Raw genomic sequence first — 18,838 nt, forward strand, 5'->3', positions numbered from 1 at the left:
AGAGGGTCAGAAGGAGATTTTCAACATTGACAATTGTACATCGACAAATAGTGATGGGTTACAGTGAGGAACAAGGGGCCAAACAAAGCAAATACATGAGCAAGAGCAGCATAGGGCATTGTGAATAGTGTTCTTACAGGGAACAGATCAATCCGAGGGAGAATTGGTGAGGATTCTTGTAGCTGTGGGGAAGAAGCTGTTCTGATGTCTGGGTGTGCGGGTCTCAGACTTCTGTACCTTCTGCCTGATGGAAGGGTCTGGAAGAAGGCAATGCCTGGGTGGAAGGGGTCTCTGATAATGCTGTCTGCCTTCCTGTGGCAGCGGGAGGTGTATACAGAATCAATGTGCGGGTGGCAAGCTTGTGTGATGCGTTGGGCTGAGTTCACCACACTCTGCAGTTTCCTGCGATCATGGACCGAGCAGTTGCCATACCAAACTGTGATACAGCACGATAGGATGCTCTCTATCGCACATCTGTAGAAGTTTAGTAAGAAATCTTACAACACCATGTTAAAGTCCCAACAGGTTTGTTTCAAATCACTAGCTTTTGGAGCACTGCTCCTTCCTCAGACCTGACTGTGCTTACCCCAGTCCAACGCTGGCATCTCCACACTGTAGAGGTTTGTGAAAATCGATGCAGACATGCCAAACTTCTTTAGCTTCCGTAGGAAGTAGAAACAGTGTTGGGCTTTCTTGACTGTTGCATCAACGTAAGTGGACCAGGACAGACTATTGGTGATGGTGACCCCCAGGAACTTAACGCTACTGACCATCTCAACTTCGGAGCCATTGATGCAGACGGGAGTGTGTGTTGTGCTACGCTTCCTGAAGTTGATGATCAGTTCCTTGGTTTTTCCAACATTTTATGTGGCACCTTATCAAATGCCTTTTGGAAATGCAAGTATTGACCATCTACTGTTTGCTTGTATCTATCGTACTCGTTGCATCCTCAAACAACTGTAATAAATTTAATCTGATTAATTTAGCATTCCAAGTCAGTAACGTTCATCAGAATGTTCATTCACTTGAAATGTTAACTTTTTTTCTCTCGAATCATGTTGCCAGACCTGCTGAATATTTCTGGTATTTTCTGCTTTACAACTAAACCCTGGTATATTTAAGATTGCCACAAACTCTGGAACTAAGACTTTGAAGAGGGATGAACAGTTTAGATTTCAACTACTTTATGCAGAGCATAGTACATGTGCATGGCAGAGTAGCCAATTAGACGGCAAAGACGATGGGTGATTCTCCATCCTCGCTGTGCTCTCCCTCGAACAAAACATCGGTCACTCTCCGCAGGGGTGGGCCGCCATGAAAAGGGGGCGGGCGGGGGGAGAAGGCGCTGGGGGAGCAACCGCACTCGACATCACCATGCCAGCACCTCGATCATGTGTACCCTTTTCAGAGGCAACCCAGGCCCCTTCCCGTCTGCCCCACTGATCACCCATAACCCCCAGCAACTGCCGATGCCTCTGGCCGTGCAAGTGAAGGCTAATAGGGAATTCACAATCGTGGTTAAGTGAGCACTTCACACACCCAAGTGGTGGATGAAGTGCTCACTTAGGGGCGGGCCATGTAGCATGTGGGAATCATTATTTAGCATCCCAGTCAGACGGTGATACCTGGACACGATGCCTGAACGCTGCGGGAGGCGACATCACACACGTAGCAGCCAACATCCGAAAATGCAGGGCATAGGACACAGCTCCAGGAACATGTCACGACCGGAGGGTGGGTGAGTGCAACAGAGTGGGGACCAGCATCAGTCTGTGATATGTGCGGACGTATGGGGTGCAGAGTCTGGGCCCAGTGAAATGAAATGAAATGAAAATCGCTTATTGTCACGAATAGATTGTCAATGAAGATACTGTGAAAAGCCACTAGTCGCCACATTCCGGCGCCTGTTCGGGGAGGCTGGTACGGGAATTGAACCGTGCTGCTGGCCTGCCTTGGTCTGCTTTAAAAGCCAGCAATTTAGCCCAGTGTGCTAAACCAGTGGGGCCCTCTGCGGCCGTGAGTGCGTGGGCAGGGCGTTCCCGAAGGGTGGGGGGGATCAGTGTTGTAATGGAGGGTCCCGGGATGGGAGCCACCGCTGTTTGTCAGTCTAACACCTCTCCAATTCCTTACAGATATTGAAAGCTATGGATGGTATTTTGGACCCTGCAGAACAGGCTCCAGTGGTGGTATTGCTAGGCGGGATGGCCATATGCTGGAGACAGCGGCAGCAGCAGCGTCTGCAGATGCTCGAGGTGGCGGCCCAAGTGCTGGACCCCACCCCACAATCTGAGGACCCGGCTGCCCATCAGGCCCGGGTGAGTCCAAGAGGGGGAGGCCCATGATGGCCCAGGGTGTACAGGCGTCACTGGTCATTTGAACAAATGACTGACAGCGCGTGATACAAGAGTTTCCGCCTCAACAAGGAGATGATACGGCACCTGTGCCATGTCCTCGTGGATTTGGCACCACATGGAGGAGAAGGACACCCACTCCTGGTGGCCATCAAGGTCACGGAGCCCTGAACCTCGGGGGCATGTGTGGCACCTCGCAGGTCACAGCCCGTATGCTGGCCACGGATGCCCTGCTTGCCCAGGTGGAAAACTGTATAAACTTTGACATGGACCAAGCTCAACAGGATGCCCAGGCAGCAGGCTTCTCTGCCATCGGCAGGATGCCCCAGGTCGAGGAGCTGATAGGCTGCACGCCTTGTTCTCGCCGGGACATCTGGGAGTGCCCTACGTCAACAGGAAAGGGTTTAACTCCCTGAACATATTGCTCATGTGTGACCACCACATGAAGATCATGCATGTATGTGCATGCTTCCCAGGGAGTGCGCAAGGCAGCTACATCCTGGGGCAGTCGGGCATCCCCGGCCTCTTCGTGGACCACCCCAGGATGGGTGGCTGGCTCTTGGGGATAAGGGCATCCCACTGAGGACCTGGCTAATGACCCCAGTATGGAGGCCAGAGATCGAAGCAAAGACCCAACACAACGAGGCCCATGTGGCCACCCAGGCTGTCATTGAGCCGTGCATTGGACTTCTCTTGGTCCGATGTCTTGACCACTCCGGTGGTGCCCTGCAGTTCACTGCCTGGAGGGTTGCCTGCTTTGTGGTGACCTGCAGTGTCCTCCACTACCTGGCAGAGCAGCGGGGCGACGTGTTGGATGTTGGGGAAGAGGAACATTTTCCCACCTCCGAGGAGGAGGACGAGGAGGAGCACAAGGATGATGAGGAGGAGCCGGACCAGCAGGGGCTGGAGGACGAGTCCATGGAGGAACCAGAGGACTAGCTGCAGGGGCTCTAGGACAGGTGGTAGCGGTGAGGTTCTGGCAAGCCTGGAGGGCCAGGGAGGTCCTCATACTCTCCGCTTCACATAGGGCATAGCTTGGTCTGTCATCAATACCTTAACCACCCCCATTTCCCATTCTCCCAGGGTCTATGTAACATCGTTCTAGGGTGCTGGAACTGTCGGCACCGTCAGTGGGTCACTGTCGAGGGCAAGAGGATGATAATTCGCAGAGAGGTGAGTGACAGTGCTCCTCAATCTGTGCCATTCTGACCACTGTCTGGCTGCTGAATGCTCACTCATACCCATGGTGGTGCCCAGGGAGGGGGAGAGACCTGGAGAGATGGGCCAAGGGTTCCGTGATTCGGCTGTATTGCAGAAAAAAGTGACAGAGACGTCATACTGCTTATGGTCAAAGGTTTTTGATGTGTCACAAATGTCCAACAATTCCCCAATCACTCGATGGTGCTGTCCCACTATCCCACCCACCACCCCTGCCTTACCCCTTACCTACCCCTGGTGCCCTCAGTGATCCTCAACATGCTTAACCTTCCTTGCTCTACCACTATGTCTAGGTGTGTCCCCAGGATGCACATCTGAGGTGGAAGCAGCCAGCTGCTTACCACGTCCGTGGCGTTGATGCCTCTGGAGGACATCCTCTGGGGCCGGAGGGCCACGATGCACTTGTGGAGAGCACATGCACAGCCCCGGGGTTCATCTTGGGACAGTGGAGCAGCTGATTCATGCCCCGGCTGCCCCTGCATCATCTGGCTCTGCCAGCCCTGGCGGCTCCCCGATGTCTGCATTATGGTATTGACGCCCTCAGTGATGCCCCTCCGTGATTGGGCCAAGCTCTGCAGCGCCTCAGCAATGCCCACCTGCAACTGGGACAAGCTCCGCAGCGCCACGGCCATTCCCATCTGATAGCGGAACATGTCCCGCAGTACTTCACCAAGGTCAGCCTGGTACTGGGTCACATCCCCCAGCCAGTTGGACATTCTGACGAGGCCCTCAGGTTTGGCCGTCACTGACTGTGCCATGCTTTGGGGACCCCCATTAATGGTGCCAACGTCGTACACCAGGCTCTCCACTGATGTCGCCCTTTAGCAGTGTTGGCTTCGATGCCGCACATTGCAGGCGACATCTCCTGCACCCTAGCCTCTGGGACTCCTCCAAAAGTCTATGGACCTGCTGAACTGTCTTTGACATCTCCCTCTGAATTACCCAGCTGCTCCCTAACATCTCCATCAGCTCCGAGTAACCCTTTTTCATAGGCGCAGCATCCGGCTGGGTCCCCAGGATGCACACCTGTTTGTTGCTCACCAGATTATGCTCCAGAAGCCTGTCCACTAGCGTTTCTCAACGTATATCTGCGCTGGTGGAGGGTGTGATGTGTCGACGGTGGCATCCTCGGAGCTTTCCTCCGAGGTGGTCTCGCAGGGGTTGGTCCCAACCCAGATGGGCCAATGCTGTTGGCTGGAGGACCTGCTGGAGAATGAACATGTGGTCACTAGGAGGGATGGGTCAGTCAGAATGGTTATAAGTAACTCGTGTGTGATAGGTCCTCCAATGGGGTCCAGTGGTTCCTCAACTCTGCGGCATGTAGCGACATCCACATTGGTGGCCACTCTGTCCTCAGCCACCCCTATCACCTCCAGGGCACGTTCCTCAAAGGAGGTGAGGATTCGTATGTTTGGCACCCCTCCGCAAGTCTTGGCCCTCTCCTGGTGATTGTGGGGAGCATCTCCTGCAGCGACACAGAGAGGCATCGTTATTTGCATGCGTGGTTCACAGTGGTGGGCGGGGGTGATATGAAGGAAGGATTTGCAGGGATTGAGGGAGGGTTGTGGGCCACGTGGAGGTTTGGGGAGGGTGGGGGAGAAAGGTCTTGGTGGGGGGGGCATTATTGTCAACTCACCCGTGCTGCCCAGTCTAGGTTTTTGACCTTCTTGCAACACTGGAGGCCAGTCCTCCTGGATACACTCCCCGAGCTCATGGCCGCCACCAACTCGTCCCAGGTGGCACCAACTCGTCCCTGTGGCTTACCATCCAGGATCCTCGGGGGAACAGGATATCCCTCCTGGCTCCCCCGCATTGAGGTGCCTCCCCAGGTCTGCATCCCCGAATCTTGGGCCGGTCATATCGGCACCATGGCTGTGAGCTGAGTGGGGCTGGCTGTACAAGTGCTTTTAAGTGCTGCTTGACCTTGTTAATTGGGGGGGGGGTTGCTAGCGAGCGCAATCCTGGCAAATCGACTGTCGAGCCTTCGTTTATGACGTGAAGCCTGCAGGGCCTCGTTAAGTGGACCGATTACTGTTGAATAGTGTTCTGGGCCGAGTGCCGGGAAGCTCGCATCAGTTCTTGCTCCATACCGCACTTAGAAATCTTTCTGGAATATCGTGCCCAAAGTGTGTGGAAGATTTTAAAGGAGAATTGGATGGATATTTGAAGAAGTATGTGATTGAGTGCAATCCCTTTTGGGGACTGACTAGTCAGATGAATTATAAAGTATTTCACAGCCTTGTACCATTAATATTAAATAGAAACTACAAAGAATTTCATAATCCAGTAAATGAAATATCTAGAATTAATTCTGCACCCCAACCAGCAATGTCTGTCGGAGTGCAACAATGATACTGTAATCATATTGCACTTTCAATTCAGTTTTGGTTATTTTTAAATATATATATTTAGAGTGTCCAAACATTTTTTTTTCCAATTAACGGGCACTTTAGCGTGGCCAATCTACCTACCCTGCACATCTTTGGGTTGTGGGGGCGAAACCCACGCAAGCACGGGAAGAATGTGCAAACTCCACATGGACAGTGACCTAGAGCCGGGATTGAACCTGGGACCTCGGCGCCGTGAGACAGCAGGACTAACCCGCTGCTCCACCGTGCTGCCCCCCAGTTTTGGTTATTAATGAGAAAACAATTATTACTACTTTCATTTCTAGTCTAGAGGAGGAAGGGGAAATGGGAGGAGGGTATGTGCTTTACCTGCCTACCTGCAAGTTTCTTTTGGAGGGAAGCCTTTAATTGACCATTTAATTGCTTTCCTCCCTGTTTTTATCGAAAATGTTATGGTAGTCTTTTCTTCCCCACACAAAATATTGAAATCATAGTACAGTGATTAGACGTTAGTCTGTACAAGTTTTTTAACAGCAAAATGCAGCAGCATCCGAATAACAAGGATTACGTGAGAAACCAAGAATGGTTCAGTTTTATATTAATTGTGTTTTTTGCTGTCCTTTTTCTTTGAATCATGATAGCTGACTCATACTGATACTCTCACTTCAAATAAATAATTTTTGACTACTAAACAAAATTTTAAAAAGAAGATTGCTCGTTGTTTGAAACTTCCATCCTCTGAGAAATAGTCCATTGCTTTTTGTACTTTTTCTAGGAAGCTGGTTATTGAAGGATCTTATGGTATCTTCACTGTACTATTTGACACAAAATAATTTAGATGCTGGAAGGAAAATGTTCTTATTAAGTATTGTAGGTTATTTTCCTGTGCTTGTAGTGTAAATGTTTGACTAAAGTTATTGGTATACTGGAATGTTGCAACGTCTCCTGTGACTGAAGTGATTGATGTATTCAATTCTCTTAGTTTTGTGCAGTGAATAAGAACACACCACTATATTTTGTCATGAATGGGCTGAGCCTCCCTTTTATTGTTCATGCGACTGTATTAGATTACTTTCTATGTCAAAGATCGTAACCTACTAGAGTCAACATTTTGTTTGAATGGTAAAAAATGTGTCCCTTTCAGTTTTACCTTTCCTTTATTAATTTTGGTGGCATTTGTCTAAATCACTGTTGCTAATAGTAAGTTATTCTATAACTTGTAAAGAGGGATGGAGTTGCTGTTTCATTTTTCCGAAAGAATCAGTGACATCTGAAGGAAGCCATACTTTCTCTTTCTCTCCTCCCACCCATGACCTCCTGGGGAAGGGCTAAGCAATTTAACAAGAATGAATCAGTCATGCTTTTGGCTAGAAGAGAGGTCAGGGTTCACGTGACTCAATAACGGAAGGGAAACCCCTGTAAGGGGCCAGGCTGGGTTCTTTACTAGTAAACAAATCCTTTTCTAGAGATGGCAGTTGGTTAGCCAGTGCACAGCATAAATTAATTCCAGTATATTGGGCTTAAAATCTAAATTTACAACATTGTAATGCAAAGGAATTGTGAAAAACCTTAACAATTCAGGGTTAGGTGTGCATGGTTCTTAAGAAATACTCTTTGAGGTCACCCTTACTTTTCTTGTGTTGACATTTTTATTGGAAAGGGGGAAAAGCCATATTAAGCAAAGTGCCTTTGCTTCTAATCTCTTTCCTCCAGTTTCATGTAATTACTGATGTTTTTCTCTGATTTTACACCAAATCTTGTGAGGCAGTTTTCAGTGTCACTTGATAAAAACCAAAGCACATGTCTATAAAATCCTATTTAAGTCACTGTTGTGCATTTCCAGCATTTTCTTTTTTTATTTCAGTTCCTGCTTATTCTACATTAACTTCAGTAGCAGGAGCACATCAAAAACTGAAGGCCGTCTTGGAGGACAACATGTCTGACCTCTACAGTGGTAGGGACCACGGGCACAGAAGTAAGTCCAGGGAGTCCATAAACTCAAGTCCAGGGACAGAGCAACAGCTGAGGTAACCCCTAGGCTTCTCAACGAACCAGCATATGGTGCTTTAGATTCCATTGGAACTCAGTAGTCACCATCTGTTGGTCCCACCCAAATTTTCTTGCCCAGTTTTGGCTAATTGGGTAAATATAATTGGTCCAACATGCACAGCAAATTATTTGCAGAACAAAGAGATAATTTGGCCACTGGAAAGGGTTTTTGTCACTTGCCCATGTGGCTCTAGAATTGATTTTCCTCTAGTTTGATGGACCAAATGGGTGGATCTTTGTTTTGGAAATTGATCCTTTTTTCATTGTGCTACATGTTTTCAAGATTTCGTTCCACTATTGATTTAAACTTTTCTAATTATCTCCTCATCAGCACAATTTTTTAAACTTTGGGTTCCAGAATAATGAAGGTTGCTTTGGAAAAAGCCATCTTGCAAATAGAAATGTACCTTACAAATAATGTTGAACTGTTGGCCCTCACTCTCGATTTTCTATTGCCTGAAAGCATCATGTGTTGACTACTATTTGTGTTCACTCTTTCTGCACTGCACAAACTTATCAGTTCACTAATGATCTCCTAAATTAAGAAATTGACCTTAAATGAATAACTACTCCAAGTGCGTTTAAGTTTGGTTATTTCAGAGTTTCTTTTTCAGTGAAGCCTCGATTTCCAAGTTGGCACAGGACACTCACAAAAGTGAAAGAAAATGACAGGGGGTGGGGGAGGGGGAGTGTTATTTATTGGCACTGTCTGTGGCTCAATCTCTATGCAAGTTATCGGATTTATTCAAGTGGTCGGAGTTTCCCAGTTGTCAATTAGAAAATTTTTCCCACTACCTTGGTACAGTCTTCCAATTCTGCCTAAGCAATTAGTTTCTTTTTCCCATTGATGTAATTTTAGGTTTCTGCAGGAACTTTAAGAAACCGCTATTGATTGGGATTGAACTTGAAGTGAGCATCAGTTGATGGGAGGAGAAAGGAATTAGGACACAAAAGATTTGTTTCTTGGAGGCTGGTTTACAGGATTGAAGGAGCTGGGAACGAAGTACGGGCTGGAGCAGGGGAAATATTTAGATACATGCAGGTTCGAGACTTTGCCAGAAAAGAGATACGGTAAAGCTCCTGTACAACGCTCCCATGGCGAGTGTACAGACCAACAATACCAACTCCCAATACTTCCAGCTGCACAGGGGCACCAGACAAGGATGCCCACTGTCCCCGCTGCTGTTCGCACTAGCAATCGAACCGCTAGCAATCGCGCTCAGGGCAGCAAAAAATTGGAGGGGGATCCGAAGGGGAGGTAGAGAGCACAGAGTCTCACTCTATGCGGATGATCTGCTCCTCTATATCTCGGACCCACAAAGCAGCATGGACGGAATCATCGCGCTCCTGAAAGAGTTTGGAGCCTTCTCGGGCTACAAACTCAACATGAGCAAAAGTGAGATCTTCCCATTACACCCGCAAGGGGGGGGGGGGGGGGCAGCACTAAAGGGGCTGCCGTTCAAACAAGCCCGACATAAATTCCGCTACCTGGGGATCCAAATAGCCCATGACTGGAAAGGGATCCACAAATGGAACCTCACCAGCCTGACGGAGGAAGTTAAAAAGGACCTGCAAAGATGGAACACACTCCCGCTCTCCCTCGCGGGGAGAGTTCAGACGATCAAAATGAACGTACTGCCCAGGTTCCTCTTCCTGTTTAGATCCATTCCGATCTACATCCCCAAGGCCTTTTTCAAAGCGCTGGACAAACTCATCATGGCGTTCGTATGGGGGGGTAAAAATGCTAGGATCCCAAAGAAGGTCTTACAAAAAACAAAAACCAGGGGAGGGTTAGCCCTCCCGAATCTACAATTCTACCACTGGGCAGCAACAGCCGAGCGAGTAAGGGGATGGATCCAGGAGCCAGAAGCTGAGTGGGTGCGTGCGGAGGAGGCCTCCTGCATGGGAACCTCCCTCCGGGCCCTCGCCACGGCAGCACTCCCATCCCCACCCAAAAAACACTCCAGCAGCCCAGTGGTGACAGCCACCCTCCAATCCTGGAACCAACTGCGGCAGCAACTTGGCCTGACCAAAATGTCGAACAGGGCTCCCATCTGCAACAACCATAGGTTCAAACCAGCACTGACCGACGCCACCTTCAAAAGGTGGAGGCAGGACGGGGGGACACTGACAGTCAGGGACCTATACACGGACGACAGGATCGCAACACTGGACGAACTGACAGAGAAATTTCAGCTAGCTGGGGGGAACGAGCTACGGTACCTGCAGCTCAAAAACTTCCTACGAAAGGAGACAAGGACGTACCCACAACCGCCACGACAGACACTACTGGAAGACCTACTGGACGCAAGTATCCTAGAGAAAGGGAACTGTAGTGACATGTATGACCGACTGGTAGATAGGGACGACACCGTACTGGACGCAACAAGGAGGAAATGGGAGGACGACCTGGGGATGGAGATCGGGTGGGGACTCTGGAGCGAAGCACTGCATAGGGTCAACTCCACCTCCACGTGCGCAAGGCTCAGCCTGACGCAACTAAAAGTGGTACATAGAGCCCACTTAACAAGAACCCGTATGAGTAGGTTCTTCCCGGAGGTGGAAGACAGATGTGAACGGTGCCAAAGAGGCCCGGCCAACCACGCCCACATGTTCTGGTCCTGCCCCAGACTCGTGGAGTACTGGACAGCCTTCTTCGAGGTAATGTCCAAAGTGGTGGGAGTGAGGGTGGAGCCATGCCCGATAGTGGCGGTCTTCGGGGTTTCAGAACAGCCAGATCTATTCCTGGGGAGGAGGGCGGATGCCCTTGCCTTTGCCTCCCTGATCGCCCGCCGTAGAATCCTGTTTGGCTGGCGGTCAGCAGCACCGCCCAGAGCTGCGGACTGGCTGTCCGACCTCTCGGAATCTCTCCAAATGGAGAAAATCAAATTTGCCATCCGAGGGTCGGACGACGGCTTCCACAGAACGTGGGAGCCATTCATGCAACTGTTCCGGGACCTATTTGTGGCCAATGTACAAGAGGAAGAATAGTCGGGGGAAGGTAGCGGGAGGGGGGGGGGGGGCTACAGGTTCGTTACGGGGGTTCGATGGCTAGCTAAGGCCCAAAACCAAGCTAAATAAACATGTTGAGGGGGGGAGGGGCGGGGGGGGGGGGGCGCAGTTACTACTACGAAGATGCTTACCTGTAAATATGTATGTTAATTTTTGCGTGTTTGTTTTTGTTTGTTTTTTTTTTTTCTCTCTCCTAACAATTTGTAATTTGTTCAATATAAAATACGAAAACTGAATAAAAACATTTATAAAAAAATTTAAAAAAAAAAAAAAAAAAAAGAAAAGAGATACGGAGATTTCGGGTAGAGCTGGCTTCCACATTGCTGGAGCAGGTGCTGACGACAAGGGGACTGGCGAAGGAGCTAGTGTCGGTGGTTTATGAGGCTATTTTGGAAGAGAGGAAGACACCGCTGGAAGAAATCAAGGCAAAATGGGAGGAAGAGTGGGGAGAGGGTGTGGAGGAGGGGTTCTGGTGTGAGGTGCTCAGGAAGGTGAACACCTCTACCTCGTGCGCGAGGTTGGAGCTAATGCAGCTGAAGGTGGTGTATAGAGCACAAGGGCGAGGATGAGCCGGCTCTTTGAGGGTGTAGAAGTGAACGTTGCAGGCGGGGGTGGGACGCAAACCGCGTTCATATGTTTTGGTCCTGTCAAAAGATGGAGGATTACTGGAAGGAAGGTTTTAGGGTAATCTCTAAAGTGGTGCACCTGAAACTAGACCCAGGCCCTCGGGGGGCCATATTTGGGGTGTCGGACCAGCCAGGGTGGAAAACTGGTTCGGAGGCAGATGTTGTAGCCGTCGCCTCGTTGATCGCCTGAAGGCAAATCCTGTTCGGATGAAGATCAACCTCTCCACCCTATGCCCTGGCGTGGCGGGGGTCCTGCTGGAATTCTTAACTGTTAAGAAGGTCAAATTTTGACTGAGGGGAAGGATGGAGGGGTTCTACAATTCAGGGGCGTTATTCATTATGCATTTTCGAGAATTGGATTACATCGAACGTTAGGGGGCAAGGACGTTGGGAGAGTTGGGGGGGAGGGGGACTCTATGTGTTAATGGTGGCTATTGGTGATTTCTGATTCCTTTTTGTATTTGTTTATGTTAACATGTGGGCTAATGCTTGGGGGTTTGGTGGGAGGATAGGATTGTTGTTATTGATATGGGGATTGACATTGCATTCGTTACTGATTATTGATAATTGTTGGGTGTAAATTTGGGAGAAAATGTGAAAAAGGAAGGGAATTAAAATATTTTAAAATTAAAAAAAAAAAAACCAGAAGTGAGCCTCAGTTGAACCTGATTGAGGATTCTACATCAGTGCCAGCATTCATCTCATGAACATTGCTCTTTGAGCGGACTTATCATGGAGAATATTTGAATATTCCACTATTAAAATAAAAGAGCATTTAGTTTCTCATCAGCCAGTGATGTTGATCCAGCTAGAAACACACACTGGTGTTATAAATACCGAGTTCATGCTTCATAATATTTTAGAGGTAATTTTTAGTTCTGCAGAGATTAAAGTTTAACTGTATAAAATAGGATAAACTAAAGCTGTTGGAAGACTATTACACTTTCAAGATTGTGACCATGTTGACTTCAGAGGTTAACAGCTCGAAAGGTAAGATCATGAAACAGCAGGTGGGCTTACATTAGTGGAGAATTGGAGAGACCTTGCCTGCAATGAAATGCAACACAGATTTATTTTGTTTCGGGAGTTAAAGCTACAATTAATTTAGAAGCATTCAGTGAGCCCCGTAAGGCAATGTTGTCATGGAGATGGGTGGAGTGTAAAAAAGTTCTCGAGTTTTAATTTATCTGTGTGTTTGCTGGAGAGAGAGTGTTCTACAACATGGGGAAAGGCCAAACTGAAAAGGTGTGCTGTTAGCAGGCTCCAGAGCATACATGTTGCTGTGTAGTTGGGGCTCAGGAGAAGTCCCTGGATCTGTTTGATAGCCCTGTGCTATTCGGGTCAGGAGAAATCCTGAAGAGCTGAGAAAATGGTAGACGGGCTGGCCCCGTGCTGGAAAGGATTAGGGCTCAGAAGAAGCCCGGAGGGGGGGGCAGCACGGTGGCACAGTGGTTAGCATTGCTGCATACGGCGCTGAGGACCCAGGTTCGAATCCCGGCCCTGGGTCACTGTCCGTGTGGAGTTTGCACGTTCTCCCTGTGCCTGCGTGGGTTTCACCTCCACAACCCAAAGATGTGCAGGTTAGGTGGATTGGCCACGCTGAATTGCCCCTTAATTGGAAAAAAAAATTGGATACACTAAATTTATTTTTTTTAAAAGAAGCCCGGGGAGCCATTTAAAGCTTTGTGCAGCTGGGGAGATTGGAGCTTGGTGAAACTGACGATCAGTGCCAGCCCAGTGAAGCTAGCCAGTTAATAAAGAACTGAATTTGTGCCAGTTTGTTACAGTTGTGTGCAGGCTTGGAAATCCAGGGGAATGGAGTCTCAGGAGGTAAGATCCTGTGCAGTCATTGAGGTAGTCTGCGTTAGTCGCTTTGAGGGAATTCAAAGGCTGGATCTTTGAAAGTGAAAAATTTGGAGTCCCTCGTGAAGGAGATGAGAATATAAACGAGATTTGTTGACTCTGCGTTTACTGAAGTCTGGGCGGGTTGCTGAGAGAGCTGTGGGATTTGTCTTAGCCTTTTATCGTATGGTGTGGTGTTTAGCCGCAGGTTGCCTTGTTAGTTCATATGTACCTCACTTTAACCCTCGATGTAGAATACAAGATAGACATTATGAATTGTTACGTCTTTTTGACCTTGTATAGTAAAGTTTATTTTTGTTTGTTCTAAACCGATGGGTTCCTGTGCCTTTATTCACTTATCAAGTGGCTTGAATGATAACTTTCTTTGCTTCAAACAAAAAGTTAAAAATTTAAACGCTATGAGCATCAAATCTGGCATTTAATGAAAAAAATGAAAATCGCTTATTGTCACGAGTAGGCTTCAATGAAGTTACTGTGAAAACCCCCTAGTCGCCACATTCCGGCGCCGCCTCATTTGGTCAAATTCAAAGCACAAATATACAAAAATGGTATGGTAACCCAAGCACTGGCACTTTGAACCGCCTTCTTCAATGTAGTATTTTTCCAATGTTGGTTAAGTTACAGAAGTCATGGAATCCCCACAGTGCAGAAGGCCATTCGGCCCATGGAGTCTGCGAACTTCTGAAAGAGCACCCTACCTAGGCCCACACCCCCAGTATTCTCTCCTCTGGGTGCTCTGGTTTGCTCCCATAGTCCAAAGAATGTGCAGGTTCGGTGGCTTGACCATGCTAAATTACCCTTAGTGTCCAGGAATGTGCAGGTTAGGTGGGGTTACGAGTATAGGGTAGGAGAGTGGTTCTGGATAGGATGCTGTGGAATATAGAAGTCACCCCCTGATGTGGTGGCAGAGGTGGGAACCCTCGACATTTAAGAAGCCTTTAGATGAGCACTTAAAATGCCTTTGCATACAAGACTACAGAACAATTGATGCAAATGGGATTAGAATATTTTGGTGCATAATGGCTGGTGCAGACTTGATGAGCTGTAAAACTCACTGGGGCCGATTTTCTGCACTCGTTTGCCACAAGCGTAAATGGCGACACATGTGCAAAATCCCGCGATTCGGGAAACTAGATTCTTGCTGGCAAGATTTTGTTTCCTGATTGTCCCCGCCCATCGCCTGTGACACTAGGGCGGAAACCTCATTTACATTTTTGATGCATTGAACATAATTAAAGGGTCTCCCAGCCACATAGGGTGTTGCTGCCACATGATTCCCCCCCGGACTAAATATTCAAACTTCGCTGATGTTACTGCAGCGACATTCACAGCAGCTTCAGCAGACCAGAAATCAATCGAGAGGATCCCACTGGGAGGCGCAACGGTAAGTATAGCACCTGGGCGAGAGGGACATGCCTTGGCACAGGTTCGCAGGGACCTCTGGAGCCATATCTGGGGGGGGGGGGGGGGGGTTTCTTTTATGTGTGTTTTGGGGGGGTGTGTTGAAAGAGTAGATGCCAGGGAGGTGGTGGGCTTGCCAGTGATGGGGGAAGAGGTGGTGAGTAATGTTTCAGAAACAATATTCAGGGAAAAAACAAGTCAACACACACTTGAAGAGGAGAGCCAGCACAAATTGATACTGCTGCGGAGGAGGACTGATACATCTGCTCAGCGCTGATTGGTGCACCCTATAAAGATGGCGCCCCAATCTCTGTGGAGCCCGCCCCGCCAGACCAACGTCATTAATCACGCCCCCAGATTTTTTGCTTTGTTAGAGTGGCTGAAGATCTGATCTGAAATCCTGGCTTTGCATCTGGAGAGATACACATCTGTTGTCAGTCAGAGCCTGACACTCCATTCAAAATAGCCACTCTACGACATTACTGAACCAGATGGATTTTTATGACAATCGACAGTGGTTTCATGATCACCATTACTGGAATTAGCTTTTTAATTCCAGATTTATTAACTGATTTCAATTTTCAGCAGTTGCCGTTGTGGGATTTGAAGCCATGTCTCCAGAGCATTAGCCTTGGCGTCTGAATTACTAGTCCAGTGACATTACCACGATGCCACCAACTCTCCATCTGCCCCTTGTTTCCCCATTCTGTGAGCCTGTCTATGTCTTGTTGCAGTTCATTGAGATCATCCTCACTGTTTGTCACAACTCCAAGTATTCTATCATTGGCACATTCTTCAAACTTTGTTCCAAACAAGGCAATGTTTTTACTGAAGCTCATACCGCCTCTCCTATTCCATCCGCCTCAATTTTGTCACCAGTCTGTTATATGGTACTTCAAACACTTTCTTAAAATCCATATAGACCAAATCAATTGTATTCCCATTGTCAGTTTTCTCTGCTACATGAGCAAAAAGTCCAGTTTAATTAGTCAAGCCTTTACAAATTTGTGCTGGCTCTCCTCTTTACGTGCTTGTTGACTTGTTTTTTCCCTGCATATTGTTTCTGAAACCTTACTCACCACCTGATCTTAAACTGAATGACCTGTTGTTAGTAGGACTGTTTTTTCACCCTTGTTTTAATAGGAGTGTCCAAAGACATGCAGGTTAGGTGGATTGGCCATGCTAAATTGCCCTTCGTGTCCAGAAACGTTAGATGGGGTTATTGGCTTAGAGGGGTAGGGTGGAAGTGAGGGCTTAAGTGGGTCGGTGCAAAATCGATGGGCCGTATGGCCTCCTGTTCTATGTTCTATTTGCCAGTCTCCAATCCTCTGGTGGCACCGGCCTCCTTTCCCTTGTGTATCCACAACAGTGGCGAAAGCATTTTTGAGAAGCTGAACACTACTATCTGCAGAATCCTGAATTCAGAACTTCTTTACCTACTGGGGGATTTCAACACAAGAGTGGGTGGAGACCATGAGGCATAGCCCACCTGAATTGGACATCATTGCTTGGGAAAGATAAAGACAACAGGCAGAGACTACTTGAGCTTTACTGTTGCCATGAATTTTGTGTGACGAACGCCTTCTTTCAGAAGACATAATGCCACAAGGTGTCCTGAAGCCTTCAAGATCAAGGAATTGGCACCAGCTGAATCTGATTATCAGCAGGCGTGATTTTCTGAGCAACATTCTCAACAGACGCAGCTGCCACAACACTGACGATAATGGTGTGAACTAGGGTAAGGATGTACCCCTTTAAACTTTTTAATTCGCAACAGTAATGCCGCCCTTAAATGTGTGACGAATGTAGGGATTTCAGGTGTATTATTTGACAAGTATTTGGTGAAGCAATGATTAAAAGCCTGAGTTAGAGTGCGTTTGACTGCTGTAGTCATGTTTTAAAAGAATCTTGGTTTGAAAGACAGCTACGTTTTTAGGAGTCTGTGGTGCAATTAACCATTGCAAAAGCTTGGGCTAATGCAATTTTGTTTTAGTTAAGGGGATTCCCTGGGGCATTAATTAGATTTCAACTTAATGAGATGTCATTGCGAGGTGGAACTAAGGTTCAGACATTTTGAGAAGTTATTTTCGGTTGAGTTCTGATCTGGCTGGAGCTGAGACCAAGTAAGGAAGTTTATTCTCACTGTAGGTTAGTTAAGAGATTAACTGTACTTAAAGCAGGGCAGATTTGTCTGAGGACAACAGGGAGCTGAAACAAGCCAACTGAAAACAGATTTTCAAGACATCCAGCTAGAGTTTCTGCAGGTGTTCGGACCAGAATAAGATCTGTTCTGAACAGCACTGCCTAAAGATCTATTTCTTAAAGTAGAAGGCCATCAAGTCTGACCCCCCTTAACAAAACCATGCTGACTGTTCTTGATTAATCCTTGCCTCTCCAAACACAGATTAATTCTGTCTCTCAGAATTGCTTCCAATTGTTTCCCAACCACTGAGGTTCGACTGACTGATTAATAAAGTTTTGATTTAAAATACATAACCCTATTTCTTCATGCAACCAGACCTTGAACAAAGTATCATTTCCTCACAGTCTTACAAAATTAGAATAAAATAGTTTTGGTTCAGTACCCCCAGCCATTATTGGGATCATAATAAATGTCAACCCTACTGCCTGCTTAAAAAAAAAACAATTATTCTGCGATTTAATTTGAGCGTTACTCTCAGCCTTACCACAACAAAGCCAAATAGAACATACTTTGACTCACCATCAACAATACTGCACTCTCAACACACAGGAAGCAAGAGCATAAAATGCCGACTGGTTTGAAGTTAGCATCACTGTGATGGAACCAGTCATTGAAACCAAGCTCACTAACTACAAGACAGATACCAGGGGAAAACTGTGAATGCACCACAAGCCCCTCAAAGTCAGCAGACTGCTAGCAGTACACAAGTGGTTTCAAGTCTGCCAGACTACCCAGATGTCCTTCCAACATAGGGAATGTCAAGGGCATGTAGGAACGTAGGAATTAGGAGCAGGAGTAGGCAATGCAGCCCTTCAAGCCTGCTCCACCATTCAATCAGATCATGGTTGATCTCTTCCTGGTCTCAAATCCACCTCCCTACATGTTCCCCATATTCCTTTAACCCATTTCTTTTATCAGAAATATATGTATCTCGTTCTTGAAGCCAGATTCCACTGCACTATGGAGTAGTGAGTTCCACAAATTTAAAAAAAATAATAAATTTAGAGTACCCAATTTTATTTTTCCAATAAGGGGCAATTTAGCGTGGCCAATTCACCGAGCTTGCACATCTTTGGGTTGTGTGGGTCAGACCCACACAAACACGGGGAGAATGTCCAAACTCCACAAGGACAGTGACCCGGGGCCGAGATCAAACCCAGGTCCTTAGCGGTATGAGGCAGTAGCGCTAACCACTACGCCACTGAGCCGCCCGTGAGTTCCACAAATTCACCACTGTCTAAGAGAAGTAGTTCCTCCTCATCTCAGCTCTGAATCTTCTGCCTTTTAACCTATATCTGTGACCTCTAATTCTAAATGGCCTTACAATCAGAACATTTGGTCTACGTTTACTTTATCAATCCCTTTTAGTATTTTATATACCTCAATCAGTTCCCCTCTCAGCCTCCTAAACTCCAGCGAGCGTAAGCCCAAACTGTTTAATCTCTCATGCATCAACCCTTTCATTCCCGAATCAATCTGGTGAACCTCCTCTGAACTGCCTACAATGCCACCATATTCTTTCTCAAATAAGGAAACCAAAACTAGACACACTGCTCCAGATGTGGTCTCACCAACACCCTATACAATTGCAGCAACACTTCTCTACTTTAATACTACAGTCCTTTTGCAATAAAGGTTCCATTTGCCTTTTTGATTACATGCTGTACCTGCATACCAACTTTCTGCGATTCATAAACAAAGACATCCAGATCTCTCTGCCCAGATACTTCTTGAATCTGTTTTCCATTTAGATAATTTGCCTTTCTA

The 18,838-nt window shown here is 47.3% G+C and overlaps 1 protein-coding gene across 11 annotated transcripts in view; it reads left to right on the top strand.

The window, feature by feature from the left end:
* The window catches only part of mllt10 (MLLT10 histone lysine methyltransferase DOT1L cofactor), a 447,863-nt gene that overhangs the window by 368,548 nt on the left and 60,477 nt on the right, over positions 1-18,838 (top strand). For 10 of the 11 annotated variants that reach the window (XM_038798090.1, XM_038798088.1, XM_038798094.1 and 7 more), the window contains one exon: positions 7,782-7,892. The exons of the other annotated variant lie outside the window; for it this stretch is intronic. In XM_038798090.1, the coding sequence (XP_038654018.1) occupies positions 7,782-7,892 (111 nt within the window). The remainder of the gene's footprint in view (positions 1-7,781; positions 7,893-18,838) is intronic. 11 annotated transcript variants of the gene reach the window in all.

The sequence above is a fragment of the Scyliorhinus canicula genome, chromosome 5 (assembly GCF_902713615.1).
Source record: "Scyliorhinus canicula chromosome 5, sScyCan1.1, whole genome shotgun sequence".
Taxonomy (NCBI): Eukaryota; Metazoa; Chordata; class Chondrichthyes; order Carcharhiniformes; family Scyliorhinidae; genus Scyliorhinus; species Scyliorhinus canicula.